A 15,723-nucleotide genomic window follows, 5' to 3' on the forward strand; every position below is an offset into this window, starting at 1 on the left:
GCTTCTTCCAGATCCCTTTTACCACATTTCCAGCTCTAGATTCACGAGAATGAAGACTCAACAGCTAAGCTGCCTGAACTGAAGTATTCTAGGCACTGAAGTATCGCTAGGCAGTGATTTTGTTACTATAAGAACTGTGTGTGTACCAGTCATAAGCCCAGGTATTGTGGAGACCAACTGCTATGGCAAGTCTTTCCACACCACAGTTGACAGCTGAACTAAACTACTATGTGCTAAGAAACAGTATGTGCCCATCAATGGTAGACTAATTTTGACCTAAGCTATAATCTTTAAAGCATAAAATTTACAACTGATATAACTAAAAGGAGAACTATAACCAGAAATCTTACAGAACCTATTACTTTAATTTTATAAAGGTAAAGTGATTTAAATATCAAGGTTCAATATCCTAGAAATGGGGAACTTTTCAGCTATATATCACCAAGCCAGATGTCATCCCACATTCCTACATAGTAACTAGACAAATAACTAACAGGATTGCAGCAGTTCTCTGTGTGTTGCTGGAGACAGGCAGAGGAGATGGCATTTCAGGCATGAAGTGCCTTACATCCATAGGGGTATCCCAGCATGTGGACCCAAACACACAAAGCACAAAACATGTGTTAGTAGTAATTATTTATGCATGTTAGGCTTTAACTGACCCAGTTCCTTTCCTGATCCCCCTCCTCTACATCATCTTCACACAGCTGATGAGAAGGGGCAGTTACCTTTGAAATGATGTAACAGCAGCTGCATTTTTTGCTCGTGTTCTTTTTGCTGGAGGATCAGTCTCCGGTCACACTGAAATTTCAGATGTTCCAGTGCAGATTCTAACTCACGAACCACATTATCCCGTTCCAGAACTTTCATTTTAATTTCTTCATTCTGTAACTTTAGTTTCCGTTCAACTTCTCGCAAATTAACCACCTAGCAAAGACATTTTTTGACCTTTTAACTGTCGTAGACAGCCTAATATAATAGATTAATTTACTTTTCCTTAGACTTCATAAAGATGAACGCCCTTAATCACCATGGTATAACTAGGCAAATGCTTTGTAACAAACCCACAAAATAACCTAACAGCCTTTTTAATTTGTTGGGATTCTGAACTGGTAACAACTTCATTTTAAATATATACCTGTGGTGGATTCATGTTGATGTATGGCAAAACCAATACAATATTGTAAAGTAATTAACCTCCAATTAAAAATAAATAAATACATAAATTCCCAAAATAAATAAATAAATAAATGTAATGTTGGTCTAACCATCACCCCTCCATCATTTCTTAGACATAATCTTTGTAGTTTACCTTTGTAATCCTATAACTATTTTCCCAGTCTAAAAAAATATCAAGAATTCTAAAGACTCTTGTAACATCTAGATTATTCTCATTTTAAACTCCAAAGTGAATGTTATAAATAAGTGACAGAATTTTTTCAGCTGTAAATAGAGTTTGGCCTGAGACTGTACTTTTTAGTCCAGTGGGTTCCTCTCTGCACTGATATAAAGTAAAAACACTTCAGACAATATCTGTGTCACAGTACTTCTTAATAATGTAAAGACCTTCTCTCTAGAAAAATACTAATTTCTATCAAGGGTTCTTAAGATTAGAAAAATCCACTGACCTTGGCCCTTGCACTAAGACCACCACAAAAGAGTTATCTGTATCAAAGCCTCAGACAATATGTACCATTATTTCTGCCCTCCAAACACCCAGTGATGGGATGCACTCACATCAATGATAGAAGTATAATCATTCTGATAATCATTATCCAAGAGGAGGGCTGTGTATAACACTTCTATTAATTTGTTCATCTTTATTTCACTTGTCTCACAGAATTAGAACTTTATTTTAAAACGTCAGTGTTTTATTTTTCATTAATTGTATATTATCTTAAACTGAATATATTTTTCAGAGAAAAAAGTAATTTACTTGCTTAACATTTCATAATATATATATTAAGAGAAGACACTGGAGAAAAGACAGATATAATTTTCAATGTTATGAATTTTCAATGTTATGAAATCTCTATCAGTAAACTGTCAAATCTGTATAAAATACCTTAATTTATATTAAGCACACCCAGGTTAATGCTAAAATCGATCACTACCTTTGTCACTGATGTACCATTTCATCTCTATTTCAGTTCATAGAATATGATGAGAAAGTATAGGTACCCCTACCCAGCAATGAAGGAAAGGGAATCCAAACCTGGAGGGTCCCTTGATTTTTCATGAATGCTAAGTAGGAACAACCAAATCTAGAAAACATCCAACTAATAGTGCCTGAAGAATATATGGATTAAATTCTTTGGATTTAAAAACTATTTCAAAAAGCATCCTCCTTTCAAGCGACCCTTCAATTTTAAGAACCTCACTAAAATTTAGGCCTACAATACTTGGACAAGCACAAAGATTTCAGATGACAACATTCAGTACTGTAAAGTCTGCATATATGTGAGCTGTATACCCATCTTGATCCCTATTTATAAGAAAACCCTCTGTCCCTGAAAAACAAACCTTATTGAAATATCTGAAAAGAACAGCTCTAATCTCAACAGGACTCAGACAAATTAGTCTTTCTAAGACATTTGCTTCACTATGAGAGAGGTTTTGAAATGAAGCTCTGAGCAAGTTCTGGCGACTCTGGATACTTTCATTCTTGTATTCAATTGCGGCTTCCAAAGCTTCAATCCCTTCTTCAAGTTGGAAAAGAACATGTTCTTCCTAGATATAATACAATAGAAATCACTCATTTTAAATGAAATAGTATAACTTGGACTTCGTCATATTCTAAGATCTTACTAGCTCTTGGGTCTAATGGACATTACCATTCTTCTACCCTTCCCTCAAACCAATCCATGGTGGCTGCCAAATAAGTATCTTGCATTGTGCTTTATTTTCACCACAAAACATCACAGCGTTTTTAGTTACAGAATTCCTCATAAAATAGAAACTCAAATGTTTCTTGAAGATAAGAACTGACCCTCTAGAACTGCATATGGCCAACAGGTATATGAGGAGATAGATATTCAACATCGCTAATCATCAGGGAAATGCAAATAAAAAACCACAGTGTGATATACACCTGTCAGAATGGCCATCATCAAATAACAAATGTTGGTGAGGATATGGAGAAAAGTGAATTCTCATACACGGTTGGTGGGAATGTAAATTGGTTACAGCCACTGTGGAAAACAGTACGGAGGGTTCTCAAAACACTAAAAAAGAACTACTATATGACCCAGCAATTCTACTCCTGGGTACGTATCTGGGAAGAAAAACTAATTTGCAAAGATACATGCACCTCAATGTTCATAGCAGCTTTATTTACAACTGCCAAGGTATGGAAGCGACCTAAGTGTCCATCAATAGATGAATGGATAAAGATGTGGTATATATACACAAAGAAATACTGCTGCTGCTAAGTTGCTTCAGTCGTGTCCAACTCTGTGAGACCCCACAGACAGCAGCCCACCAGGCTCCCCCGTCCCTGGGATTCTCCAGGCAAGAACACTGGAGTGGGTTGCCATTTCCTTCTCCAATGCATGAAAGTGAAAAGTGAAAGGGAAGTCGCTCAGTCATGTCCGACTCTTAGCGACCCCATGGACTTCAGCCTACCAGGCTCCTCCATCCGTGGGATTCTCCAGGCAAGAGTACTGTAGTGGGGTGGCGGAATACTACTTGGTCATAAAAACAAAATTTTGCCATTTGCAGCAGCAACAAGAATGGACCTGAGGGCATTATAGTAAGTGAGTCAGACAGAGAAAGACAAATGCTGTATCACTTATACGTAGAATCTAAAACTTACAACAAACTAGTGAATGTAACAGCAAAAAAAGAAGCAGACTCACAGATACAGAGAACAACATAGTGGTTACCAGTGGCAGGGCACATAATAGGGGTTGGGGAGTGGGAGGTACAATCAACTGGGAGTAAGACAGGCTACAAGGATATATTATACTACACAGGGAATATAGCCAATATTTTATAGTAACTGTACCTTTAAAAATTGTATTAAAAAATAAATAAAAATTAAAAATGGACACTCTACCACTCTGCAAACATAATTTGCTCATTCCTATCTCTATGCCTTATTTGACAGTGTTCTATCTAAAATGACCTTCTTTCTTATATCTATCAATACATACCATGTTTTTCATAATCCAGCTCAAGATTCTGATTCACCAATGCTGCCTTAATTCAATCTTCCACCAAATGATCACTGCATTGCTTTGGATAAATAATGTATTAAGTATAGCTTTATTAGGTTTCCCTGGTGGCTCAGTGATACAGAATCTGCCTGCCAATGAGGAGACGTGGGTTTGATCCCTGGGTGAGGAAGACTCCCTGGAGAAGGAAGTGGCAACCCACTCCGGTATTCTTGCCTGGGAAATTCCACGGACAGAGGAGTCTGGCGGGCCACAGGCTATGGGGTTGCAAAAGATTCGGGCATGACTTAGTACTAAACAACAACAACAACATAGCTTTATTACATTATCTATAACTTGATTTTTATATTCATCAAGATTTAGAGTTTTATCAACTCTCTGTCTCTTCTCCTCAGATGGAGTAGAATTCCTCAAGAGAAGCAAAATGTTTTCCACTTTTTTGTTTCTTCCATAGGGCCCAGGAACTGTCCTGGGCACTCAAGAATTCCTTAAATACTCAAACGTTTTGCTGAATTTTAGCCTCTCAGACCTTTAGATCTGCAGGGCTGGGGGTTGACTTTGACAGCCTTGAGGGGAAAACCTCATTCTGTGGTCCTTGGCAAAGCTACCCAAATTAAGTTATAAAATAGGGCAGTAGAAGCTCATGATGTCACATAACCTCCAGTCAAATTTGTCTTTCTTTCATCAACTCAATGAACAATAATGTTATTAAATCCTCTCCCCTGTTCCTTCTTAATCAGCCCTTCAACTTCTTCTCATACTTGCTCAAATCTAAAACACTACAGAGATACAGCAAGGTGATTCCCAGCCACTTACTTTTTGTTAGTAACTTTCCCTTACTTTGGACCTTGACCATAAATATTTGCAGAGAAAATTCAGGCTCAAAAGTTCATCTTTGTCTGATAAAATAATAAGTTATGGTTACCACTGTCAACTGAAATAAAATTTTGAAAAAAGACAAAGTCTGGGACAATTTGGTAGCCAATATATGCAACATCTTTTACACAGTTAAAAAAATAATGATGAAGAGAAGCCACATGTTCCCCTAAATGAAAACTCCTAAAAGGTATTTCTATTGGGGGCTGAATTTTGCATATTTACTTGGCTAGGACTTAGTGTGGAACAATGCTTCCGTACTTTCTAAAACAATTAACCCTTAATGCTCTAGGCCTTTGTTATAGATGATGAATTACCAAGTATCACCCAAGAAAGATGCATAAAGAAAAGGTATCTTCTTTAGAAGAAATGAGAAAAAGAGTCCCTCAAATCATTTTTTGTGTTCTGTGAAAACCTCAGCTGAGAAAGGCCATACTCAAGGCAACTGTGAGTCTCCCTATCCCTGGCAATGCTAGGAAGGGGCCACATTCATGGACCTCTCATGAGAGGACATCACAGTCTCTAGTCAAGCCTTGCTTATGGCACCAAACAGGTGACAAGGAAACTCAGTACATCTGACAAAGTCTCAAGGAAACAAAGTTGATCAGGTTTATCATTTTTATGTTTGGGTAGCAAAGGTGAAGGGAATCATCCAAGTGATCCGTCATAGAGTACTTCCAGTTCCAAAGCATACTGACTTACTTCAGGTGACAACACGGTACCATTTTTAAGTTTCTCATCCACGCTGTTTCTTTGTCTCTGCAGCTGATCCTTTTCTCTCTGGAGGGCTTGTACTTGTTCTGAAATCTTTATTTTCTCCTCAGCTGTGCTGCTCTGGAGCTGCACATTCTTTTCAGACAACTCTTGGTCCAACAAGCTCAGGCGAGTTGATATTTTTAAACTGTCTGTGTTCAAAGCCTAAAAAGTTAATCAACCAGACACCCTAAGGTCAGTTATTAGAAATACAGACTTTTTCCTAAATAAATTAGGAAAAAACAGAGAGAAAACTACTATGTGGACATATTTTTAGCTCTTACATTATTATTTTCTCCCATGGATTTTTTTTTTTGGGGGGGGGGGCGGGCTTCATTTTCTAAGTCTTAAGTTGAATGTCTTTTTTAAGTGGAGATTTAAAAAAAATGTTTTTATTATTTATTTGGCTGTGCCTGGTCTTGGTATTTCATCAAAATAATTACATGTATATACCACCATAAGGTTTATAATTTTTTTAAAAAGTAGTCTCCTACGCCACCCTTCTCTGATTCCTGCTCCCTAGAAATGACCATCTTTAACCTTTCAAGCTATTTCTTCTGGTTTATGTCCATGTTTCTAAATAACATTACCAATTTTAGATACTGTCTACTGGTTGTCTATTATGAAAGATAAGATTTAGCACTCTTATGCCTCCTTGTCTGTATTTCCCCTCCTTATATTCTCCCAACTTAAGTTATATTACAGTTTTTATTTAAATCAATAGTTTACATGACTTTGTGAATATTATTCATAACTGAACTATCTAGGACAAAATTATCATATTTCCATCTGGAACAATTTTTTTGGTTACCTTGTAACTAATTCCTTTCCAATAGAACTATAAAATTCCTCTCAACATTATTTTTTCAGTTGATCAAAACTTAATCAGGGAATATTTTCATTCTCTTCTCTTCTGGAAACATTTTGCCTAGAGTCTCCATCCTCCTGCTCCAAACTAGACTATAGTTGTTCCTGGACTTCCTTTGGTACTATTGAAAATTTCCAATTAGAGCACATTTTCTGGGTCCCAAGTCTTTCTTTTCCATAGCTTGTATCCTCATTTTAAGGAGCACATCCTCTAGTAGTTTCATGAGACAGGCTGGGTTATAGATAATTTTTTTCACCTGAAAATGTCTGTATTCTGCCTTCCCATTTAATTTATATTAGTCTAAAAAGAGAATCTTTGTTTGGATACCATTTTCCTTATGAGTTTTAAGACTGCTTCATGTCTTCTAATGAAGAAGGTTGAGCACTCTAGTGCCATTCTGACTCTCAAGATTTATACAATGATATGCTTTTGGTAGTCTTTTCTATGCCCTTGATAAACTATTTCAACCCAGAGTTTCATATCTTCAGTGTTGGCAATTTTTTGTATCATGTCTTTGATAATCTCCTCTTCCCCTGTTGCCTCTGTTTTATCTTTCTGGAATTCCTGTTACTTGGATGATGGACTTTGTGGGTTTATCTGTCAATTAAATTTTATTCCTCTTATTTTCTATTTACTTTCTGAGATGTTTCTTACCATTATCCTTCAGAGCTTTTAATTTCTAAAAGTTCTTTCATGTTTTTTACAGCCTGCAATTCTTGCTTTATGGATGGGAGTATCAGCTTTTACCTCCTTGAGCACAGTAAGATTTTTAAAGTTTTTTCAGCTCCTTGTTCTATCTCTAATTTCTCTGATCACCTTCTTCTTTTTTTTTTTTTTTGGCCTCCATCTTTAATGTTAGTAGCATTCCTGAGATCTCCATCATACTTAAGAGTCAGGTAATAAAATGCTGATACTGTGGTGGGTTAAGATTTATGACAGTAGGATATACCTGCAACCTGGACACTTAGTTGGGGGCTCCCAAATGTAAATTTTTAGGGTATTTTTTCCTGGGACTATTTCAGAAAAATCTACCAATCTTCTGCTGGGAAGTATAAGTCTGGCTGCCTGCATTTAGGGATATATGAAGGGGTTAGGGAATGGATATCTCAGGATTCAGACTTTCATTCATTCCCTGTTTATTTTGACTTACCCCAGCCCTTTGCTGTACTTGGCTCAATCTTCAGAAAATAAATCATCTAGTCCAGAATTAGAAAAGGATGGTTTCCCGACCATGCCCTGTTTTCATTCTCAAGCCTCACTCCTCCCTTCTAAAATTCATGGTCCCTTAATTTCTGAGTTTTTTTTCATGTTTATGTGAATTATAGCTTGTGAAGCTGTTACTAAGAAAGCTAAAGATAAAGGCTTGACTCTCACTGGTATCCCTCATCTAGGCACTTGGATTTCAGCTTTTTCTGTTCTGCTAAGCCAGTAACCACTTATCTATCTCCTTTCCAGCTTACATTTTTTGGGTAACCTTTTGTCTTCTGTCATCTCCCCTACTATTTTTTCCCTTTATGTGTTTATAGGTTTTCTTCAGTAATAGCTCTACTAAAATATAGTTCATATACATCGATTTAAAGTGTATAATTTGATGGTTTTAAGTATATTTGCAAACTTGTGCAACCATCACCATAATCAATCTCAGAACATTTTCAGCAGTCTCTCAGAAGAAACTCTATGCCCACTAGCACTCATTCTACTTCCTCACCAAGCCCTGATCCAGTTCTAAGTAACCAGTATTCTACTTTCTGTCTCTATGAAACTGTCTACTATGACTGACTTTTTTCATTTAACATAATGTTTTCAGAGTTCATCCATGTTGTAGCACGTATCAGTGCTTCATTCCTTTCTACTGTTGAATAATATTCCGTTATATGAATGTGTACCACATTTCGTTTATATATTATCAGTTGAAGGACACTGGGTTGCTTTCATTTTTTTACTATTACGAATAATACTGTTTTGAATATTCATGTACAAGTTTTTGTGTGCACTTATGTCTTCACTTGATTTGAATGTACACCTAGGAGTGGATTCTATGTTCAACATGTTATCCAAAGTAACTGCACCATTTTACAATCCCACCAGCAATGCGTAAGAGTTCCAATTCCTTCACACCCTCACTAAAATTATTTTTCTGATTATAATCATCCTAGTGGGTATGAAGCAGGATCTCATTTAAATTTTGATTTGCATTTACCGGATGGCTATGATGTTGAGCATCTTTCAACGTGCTTACTGGCCATTCACAAATCTTTGGAGAAATTTCTATCTGAATCCTTTGCCCATTTTTAAACTGGGTTGCCTTTTTATTACTGAGCTTTTAAAGAGTTCTACATCTGTTCTAAATACAGACTTAATGATGTACAAACACCTTCTCCCATTCTATGGGTTATCTTTTCAGTTTCTGGATGGTGTTCTTTACATTACAAATGCTTTTAATATTGATGAAGTCCAATTTATCTAATTTTTTCTGTTGTTTGTGTTTTAGGTGTAATATTCAATAAACCACTGCTTAACCTAAGGTCACAAAAAGTTATACTTATGTTTCTTTCTAAGATGTTTATAGTTTTAGCACTTACATTTAGGTCTTTGATTCATTTTATTTGTACATGGTATGAATTTAGACTTTTTAAGATAAATTTTTTTAAAATTTACTTTTGGCTGTGCTGGGTCTTTATTGCTGAATGGACTTTCCTCTAGTTGTAGTGAGAGCAGGCCACTCTAGCTGTGGAGTGAGGGTTTCTCATTGCAGTGGCTTCTCTTGTTGTGGAGCACGGGCTTTAGCATGTGGGCTGCAGAAGTTGAAGCTCATGGGCTATGGGGTACAGGTTCAATAGTTGTGGCACACAGGCTTAGTTGCTCCACGGCAGGTAGGATTTTCCTGGACCAGGGATCAAACTTGTGTCTACTGCATTGGCAGGTGGATTCTTTACCAATGAGCCACTAGGGAAGCCTTAATATAGGCTTTTTTATACTGTGTTTCTTATCTGAAATGGATACGATCATATCTTATAGTAAATACTGAAAAAATATGTAATATGCTTTGTTTTATCTTTTGTAATATCCTCTGTTCAAAAAGAACCCTGAAATATGTCTCAAGTTTCTCTTCTGTTTAATTAAAACTATCTTCAAAGAATCAATTTTGCTATGATCTACTGGCTTCCCTGGTGGTTCAGAGGTTAAGGCATCTGCCTACGATGCAGGAGACCTGGGTTCGATCCCTGGGTCGGGAAGATCCCCTGGAGAAGGAAATGGCAACCCACTCCAGTACTCTTGCCTGGAGAATCCCATGGACGGAGGAGCCTGGTGGGCTACAGTCCACAGGGTCACAAAGAGTCGGACACGACTGAGCGACTTGACTTCACTTCACTGTGGGTTTCATTTATTTGCACTCTATGCTTACCTCAGTATATTCTTACTTCCTAAATATTACATCTCGTTGAAACTAGAAAACATCTACTTTCTTTTCTTTGTTCTTCCTGCATCATAAAGTAAATGTATTTCAGGAATAAGAGTTTCCTTCTCACTCCTTTCTTTTTCTGTTTTTTCTTTTTTGATACAGAACGTATCATAAAGGTCCCAGGTATTTTCTTCTGTCTATTCACTTGATACATTGATTTGTAAATCCTCTTTGCTGTCATTACATGTTTCTTTTTTGCGGGGAGGCGGGCAGCTTCTAAAACCTGACCCTGACAGCTAGTGTGGACAAGTTACCTGGATGGAGCACCAGCAACTAGGCTGGATAGAAGGGCTACCCCTACCCCAATGTCCAATAGCCTGCTGCTAAAAGCTATCTCGACATGTTTGGGAAACAGAAGACAGAACAGAGGTTAAGTGAAGATCTTGTTCACATGTTACACTAAGGTGGAGAAGTTAAGAACATGTCAAAAAATCACCCCAGACCTAGTGGTACATCTATGCTGGATGAAAGGTAGGTTTTTAAAGAGGCAGAGCTTATTCCATGATTCCACGACTGACCTCAGACTCAAGGTCAGCTGGAGGCAAAGGTTTGTGCAGAAAGTTTTTTTTTACAATTTTTAAAAATTGAAGTATAATTGATTTATAATGTCGTACCAATCTCTGCTGTACAGTGACTCAGTTATATACATATATACATTATTTTTTATATAATCCATAATGGTTTATCACAGGACATTGAATATAGTTCCCTGGGCTATACATTAGGATCTTGTTGTTTATCCATTCTAAAGTAATAGCTGGGATCTACCAACCCCAAACTCCAAGTCCATCCCTCCCCCACTCTCCCTTGGCAAACACAAGTCTATGAGTCTGTTTCTGTTTTATAAACAGGTTCATTTGTGCCATATTTTAGATCCCATATACAAGTGATATTATATGGGATTTGTCTTTCTCTTTATAGAGAAAGTTTTCTTAAAGTCTAGGGCAAGTCAGCTTTATTTTCAGATGCTACTGTTGCTACTGCTATTATTAAAAAAACTTCTCCTGGTCCTTATAATACTTCTACAGTCATTTCTAAAAACCTGAAACTGAGGTAAAGTCCTTCATAAAACCACTTATCTGAATGGCTCATGAAACCCAAGTCCTACAACAAAAATTTTTGTAAAGATACTCCAGTCTATAACTAGAAAAATAAACAAATCTGTATTATACAAAGTCTTCTTTCTTTTGTAGGAATTGTAAGTAGTAGTATCAGTTCAGTTCAGTTGCTCAGTCATGCCGACTCTTTGCGACCCCATGAATCGCAGCACGCCAGGCCTCCCTGTCCATCACCAACTCCCAGAGTTCACTCAGACTCACGTCCATCGAGTCCGTGATGCCATCCAGCCATCTCATCCTCTGTCGTCCCCTTCTCCTCCTGCCCTCAATCCCTCCCAGCATCAAAGTCTTTTCCAATGAGTCAATTCTTTGCATGAGGTGGCCAAAGTACTGGAGTTTCAGCTTCAGCATCATTCCTTCCAAAGAAATCCCAGGGCTGATCTCCTTCAGAATGGACTGGTTGGATCTCCTTGCAGTCCAAGGGACTCTCAAGAGTCTTCTCCAACACCACAGTTCAAACACATCAATTCTTCAGTGTTCAGCCTTCTTCACAGTCCAACTCTCACATCCATACATGACAACAGGAAAAACCATAGCCTTGACTAGACGGACCTTAGTCGGCAAAGTAATGTCTTTGCTTTTGAATATGCTATCTAGGCTGCTCATAACTTTTCTTCCAAGGAGTAGTAGTATAGTTGGATCATTTTCAAGTCTGTTCTTCCAGATTACCAATGTTCACTCAACCTTCACCCAATGTTCACTCTCTAATGGTACAGATTATTTTTAAAATATCCACTAAGGCTTCCATAGGAAATGGCAAGCAAGTTATTCTAAATGGTTTCATAGTTTCTGTTTGGGATAATAAAAAGTTTGGAAATAGATAATAGTGATGTTGTAAACACTGAATATAATTAATGCTGATGAACTATACACTTTAAAATGGTCAAAATGGTAAATTTTATGTTATGTATAACACACTACAATTTTTTAAATATCACCAAAAGTTAATAATAGATAACTCATACTTGGTAGAACACTGAACATTTTACTTCAAAACTGCAATAGATTTTACTGATGGTCATTAAATAAGCACTAATAAGCCAAATACACTGAAAACCAGAAAAGTTTTCTTTTGGTTTCTAACTTCACAGTGGTTTGATTTACCTTATAGAAAAATAAATCTCAATTTATATGGCTTACAACCAGAGTCAAAGAGCATATTAAACAGAATACCTGACTAGATCGCAACTTCTTACTTTCCAGGTGGCTCTTCTCCTGTAACAGGGCCTCCTTCTTTGAAACTATGGCCTCCCGTTTCTTTAAGTCTTCTTCCAGCTCCTCTAATTCTTGGCGTTGGTTCAGAACTTTCTCTACTTCTTCATCTAACCATTTCTTTTGTTTATCCAATTTCTACATTAAAAGTCCAAAGAAATGTTACAATTTGTTTTTCTTCACCATAAAAATTATATGGTAATAATATAACTTCAGACTAACTAAACACCTTAAATGAACATTTAAAAGCTATCTGGAACACCATAAATGAACAGTGAGAATAACAAAACAGTGTCTGTCCAAAACTGTCAAGAAGTGGTTCTAAGTTAACATCTTCCTTTGTTGTTTTATAAGGAGTTAAAATTTATTCCTTGAAAATGCTTGAGTCTGGGATTTTTAAGGCTGTCAATTTTCTTTATATATACTGAGAGTCAGTTCTGAGAACACGCTGGAAATCTTATCTGTTCCAGAGGTGCTTACCTCTATCTCAGCACTAATGAATGAGCTCCTTGCCTGACTGCAGGGACAAAGCTTTTTGCCTCTCTAGCCCCAGTGCCTGCTATACTGCCTTGCCTATGATTGACTCTTAATAAAATGTTATATGAATGACTGAATGAATTTCTGATTCAATTAACCAAGGAGGTGACTAAATGAATAGCCATAGTGGAAAGACATAGGTGATAAGGCATGAAAATCTACTCTGCATTGTAACCTGTCAACATCAAATAATTACAAAATAAAGTGCGCTGTAAAGATTTTCAAAATAAGCATCTCAGTATTATCTTGAGCTAAGGGTACCTAGAAATAAGTACAAACAAAAATGTGAGTGGAATAACTGTCCAAGATGGACTCTACCAAGTGCCCACCTGCACTGGGACAGAGTAATGAAGCAATGCTTCCTAAATAACAAGAAAACAAATCAATATAGTATTATTTTCCAGTTCTTCTCAAACTTGATAAAAAAAAAAATCTGTTCCCAGAAATCTATATTAAGACAATAAGACAGTGAATATGCATGAGAAAAAATGAGCAAAGTGGCCAAGGCAAAGTGAGATCCAGAGTCCAGGGCTCTGTAGTTTTTCATCCAGACCTAGATAGTATGGCCCTATAAGCAACAGCACATGTGAATAATACTAAACCCTAAAATAGCAGCTCTACAATTACTAGAACAGTAAGAATATCCCAGAACAATGACAGAAATACTTTAGTTTTGTTATATCCAGCTCTATCTTAGAAACGCCACACATGAGACCCTATGAAGACTAGCAACACATTCTACAAACATTTCTTGACTGAGTGGGGTTTGAAAGTTAAGTAAGAGATCTTCTGTAAGCTCCATTCCAATAAAAGAGAAACCAAAAAATGATGACTGTTGATAATAAATGCTGTATGCAGCTAACTCCTAGATATATGTATGCCAAAATGGAGGGTGGGATCGGTTCTGAGAAATGGAAGTAACATCAATGCCTGCCTCAGAGTAGGCAATACTTTAGCTGTGCTTTGAGGACTGGGTGCTGTGCTGTGCTTAGTCACTCAGTCGCGTTAGACACTCTGCGTCCCCATGGACTGTAGCCCGCCAGGTCCAGGGAAGCCCTTGAGGATTGGGTAGCAGTCTGCTAACGTAATAGGTGTTTTAGAGAAACAATAATAAATGAATGAATTTTCCTGCGCTGGAAATAATAAAGTTATGATCTGTGCAATTCACAGTATCTTAGTAAGTTTTCTGAAAATTTCTTACTTTGTCTCTTCTCTCTTACAGTAAATAGTCCTACCACACAGTGCCAATTTTAAATACTTCTTCTTATAAAAGAGTTTCATATCAAAACAAGGTCCTATTATAAGTTTTTTGGATAGTCATATTGATTAATTTATAATCTTTAGAGTCAAATTCTGGAAAATGTTGTTTTAGAACACTAAAAAGCAGGAAGGTTTTTTTTGTTTATTATTATTTTAACCCAATAAAGTCAATGCAGGCTGTGAGAACCTATTATTGTATTCATTTAAATTTAGATTCTTAACATTTTGTAAAGCGGCGCTAACTAGTCTATGCTTTCCTACCACTGCTACTCCTCCACATACCCTTCCACCCAGAAATAATATTACCAGGCATGTCAGAGAGAAAGCTCTTTAACTAATTTCTAAAAAGCACTAGTAAACTAACTGAGAACACATGCATGTCCTAAATCTTACTGTTAAAATATTAATATATAAGACTTAAGAAGAGCAAATAATATTTTCAGAATTAGGTTGATGCATTTGCATTTGAGGGTAATTATAGTTTTAAGTACAGTAATTTTTAAGACTTTTAGTACTGTGATTCCTAATTTACATAAAATTTTGTTTCTTTGAACTTTGATATTAATTTATTAATTTCATTTTTTTAAATGTGGCATTAAGACAATAGCTTTTTAATATATGACATATGTTGCATATACAATTTGGTTGTGTTTGAGTAGAGAGCTCTTTTTGTTAGAAATATATCTGTTTCCAGAGGAATAAACCAGTCTTGACATAAGGATAAACACAATCTAGTTTTCATGTTTACATTTCACAACATTCAAATAAACTCATTTCTACTGAAGTAAGAATACAGCATTCATGTTGATGTTTGGTAGAAACCAACACAATACTGTAAAGCAATTATCTTTCAATTTAAAATAAATAAATTCAAAACAAAACAAAAGTACACCAAATTTCTGGATGAGAAATTAATTTTTAATAACAGAAATGTTTCAGGAGAAATATTAGAAATTTTGTACTCCAGTGGAAGAGTCTAGTGTTTGAAGATTTCATTTAGAGTCCACCTCTTTTTACCTCTACTTAGACAATCATCAAATTGAAAAGAAACCAGGAAACACTAAATAGAATTGACAAACCTGGAGTTGGTCTATACTTCCAAACGAACCTTTTCTCCTTTTCATCTTAAATGCATCAAGGTCCTCAGCTTTCAGTTTTAGATCTTTCTGTTCTGTTTTTAACTGCAGTTCCTATAGAAAACAGGAATTTAAATCACCTTATTGCTTTTACTACATGGCCATCATTAAGTATTTATGCAGATAATCAATTTAATATTTACTTTCCTACTTGCAAAGAGAAAGAAAACAAGTAGATGAAGCCTGGGGCTATTAAGGAAGAAAATAATGTTAGCCCTTCATTCAAGCAATAAAATCTCACAGCAAAAATCAGCATTTACTAGGAAAGCTAGGTATTTTTTTCATTTTTCGCCTGTGTTACAAATTATAGTAACAGGGGTAAGAG

The 15,723-nt window shown here is 36.3% G+C and overlaps 1 protein-coding gene across 6 annotated transcripts in view; it reads right to left on the minus strand.

Annotated features, from left to right (window-relative positions):
* The window catches only part of KIF27 (kinesin family member 27), an 81,151-nt gene that overhangs the window by 13,898 nt on the left and 51,530 nt on the right, over nucleotides 1-15,723 (minus strand). For 3 of the 6 annotated variants that reach the window (XM_068974161.1, XM_068974160.1, XM_068974165.1), the window contains 5 exons: nucleotides 15,342-15,452; nucleotides 12,427-12,603; nucleotides 5,754-5,969; nucleotides 2,524-2,730; nucleotides 729-927 (listed from right to left, as the gene is read on the minus strand). In XM_068974161.1, the coding sequence (XP_068830262.1) occupies nucleotides 729-927; nucleotides 2,524-2,730; nucleotides 5,754-5,969; nucleotides 12,427-12,603; nucleotides 15,342-15,452 (910 nt within the window). The remainder of the gene's footprint in view (nucleotides 1-728; nucleotides 928-2,523; nucleotides 2,731-5,753; nucleotides 5,970-12,426; nucleotides 12,604-15,341; nucleotides 15,453-15,723) is intronic. The other 3 variants (XM_068974166.1, XM_068974162.1, XM_068974164.1) reach the window with 3 other exon arrangements.

This window comes from Capricornis sumatraensis, chromosome 6 (genome assembly GCF_032405125.1).
Source record: "Capricornis sumatraensis isolate serow.1 chromosome 6, serow.2, whole genome shotgun sequence".
Classification (NCBI taxonomy): domain Eukaryota; kingdom Metazoa; phylum Chordata; class Mammalia; order Artiodactyla; family Bovidae; genus Capricornis; species Capricornis sumatraensis.